Source organism: Penaeus monodon, chromosome 15 (genome assembly GCF_015228065.2).
Source record: "Penaeus monodon isolate SGIC_2016 chromosome 15, NSTDA_Pmon_1, whole genome shotgun sequence".
Lineage (NCBI taxonomy): Eukaryota > Metazoa > Arthropoda > Malacostraca > Decapoda > Penaeidae > Penaeus > Penaeus monodon.
The window spans coordinates 28,652,931-28,655,066 of record NC_051400.1 but is presented as its reverse complement, the minus strand read 5'-3'; the positions used below and the strand labels follow the sequence as shown (position 1 = coordinate 28,655,066).

Below are 2,136 nucleotides of genomic sequence, written 5' to 3'. Positions count from 1 at the left end.
ATAGACCCATACATATTTTCTTTCTTCACAATGAGGATATGAAAAAAGACTATACTCTACTGATGGATGATATAAAGGACCAGTATTGAATTTTTCTCTGTCCACTCTCCCTTCCTCAGCTTCTTTGTGGATGGAGAAAGTATAGGACGTCCTCGTGGAGAAGTTGCCCTGCATCTCTTGCTAGAACTCAACCCAGATGTGCGAGGGACCTTTGTGGACCAGGCTGTTGATGAAATCCTCGATAATCAGCCTGATTTTTTCACTCCATTCACTTGTGTCGTTGCAACATGTCTGCCAGAAAGGTTTGCATATGTAGATTTATTCTTGTATGGTAATATGTGCTTATTATTGATTTGTATTTCATTTTGCTCTTTGTTTAGATATTAAGCTGATGTTGATGCATAACTTAGATAAAGTGTGTACTATACAATGTGCACACTATGAGTGAATTGCTGTTGGTGTGGCTTTGTGAAGCAAAATCAATGATTTTAGTTGTTTAAAATGCATCCACGTTCATTTATCATCATTGTCATAGTCATTAGAAATATTATTATCACCATTGTTATGTACTGGTAATTGATGCGCTATTGTTTATTTTGTTCTGTGTATGTGTGTCTTCAGTAGTTCCTCTTACCCCCCTTTTATAATTGCTTGAAATTTAAGTTCCCGTTCCCGTGCATCCAATATTGTAATTAATTCTTGGACCACCATTTACCCAATTTTTCAGTGTAGTAGTGGTGCCATAACTTGGTGGGGGGGGGGGCATAGCTAGTTTATCTTTCAACATAGGCTACAGCAAGGGTATGTAGACTTGACTTTTCCTTCTCTTGAGATTTTCTTCGGAAGATTTCAGAATCCTGAGGGGATGGTATTGTTTTGTTTCTTTGCAAAATTATACAGATCCTGGGATATCCTAATTCATCACCAGAATTTTAATCAGTAAGTCTATTTGTGAGCTGGATAAAGGATTTTTTGTTTTGGTATTTGAAAAAGGTGTGTTGGTTCTGTTAAGACTTCTTTTCAATAAAAGTCTAATTTCCAAATATTTTCTTCAAACACTATCAGTATCAGTGTCTTATCATCATATAAATATTCATTGCTGAGTGTAACTAATATACAAATACTAATTTTATACTAATGGTTAATGTGCATTTTTCTTTAAAATATACTAGAAAATACTAGGATCCAAACAATGTTTTTATGATGGTAATCTCAAAATGTGAAAAAAAGAAACCCTGGGTAGGATATATACTAAGCAAGGAAGGTAGGTTATAACTTGCTATGGGTACAAAATGATTTGGCTTGATTACAAATGAAGGAGACTGCATATGCTTTGGAGATTATTAAAAGGAACTGTGAATTGTAGAATGACTTAGTAGAGCTTTGCTTCTAATTGGTTTTGAGTAAAAGTGCCTTGGGGTCAATTCAGACTTGGAGCATGATTGAGACAGGTTGATGTTTTATTTTTTGTGAGAGACTTTCTGAAGTAGTGCATACCTCTTGCATGTAAATCAGCAAAAAAAGAGCCCTTTGTAAGAGATAAGACCATGAACAAGAAGTTTCAGGAAGAGCTGGTATCTATCAAGGTGTCCTCTCCACCACCAGCAGTTTCCCTTCTCAGCCATGAATACAAGTCTTCACCAGGTCCATATTCCTCAAGTTATGTATCCTCTAGTGTCAGCTCCAGGTCCATACTTCACTCCTCAACACCCAGTCCTTCAGTCTCAGTACTTTTTAGCTCAGCCAGGTAAAAACTGTATGACATGATGTCCCTTGTAAGTGAAAGTGAAAGGGCAAGAAACCATAAGATACCATTCATAAGATACCATTCATATCTCTCACAGAAACCTGGCTGAAGCTGTATGTCAATGATGCACAGCATCCACATCACTGGCTGTGTTGTTTCGCAAAGTGACTGTCAGAGCAGAGTGGGAGGAGGTGCTGTTCTGTACTTGCATAAGGATATCCCTGCCATTTCATCTGAGTCAGTGTGTGCACTGTTCACTGTCTTTCACTCTGTTAAGATGTGCATTGCAGCTGTTTATTGTCCCCAGTGCACCTACATCCAGCTTCCTGTCAGTTTTGAAATTCCGGGATTCCTGAATGCCTTTTTGATGCGTGTCTGTGTGGTGGGGC

The 2,136-nt window shown here is 38.0% G+C and overlaps 1 protein-coding gene across 1 annotated transcript in view; it reads left to right on the top strand.

Annotated features, from left to right (window-relative positions):
* Positions 1–2,136, top strand: part of LOC119581917 (NEDD8-activating enzyme E1 regulatory subunit-like) — a gene marked incomplete in the record, with an annotated part of 10,240 nt that overhangs the window by 2,805 nt on the left and 5,299 nt on the right. Inside the window, 1 exon segment of the mRNA XM_037930080.1 lies at positions 120–302. Within this exon segment, the coding sequence (XP_037786008.1) occupies positions 120–302 (183 nt within the window).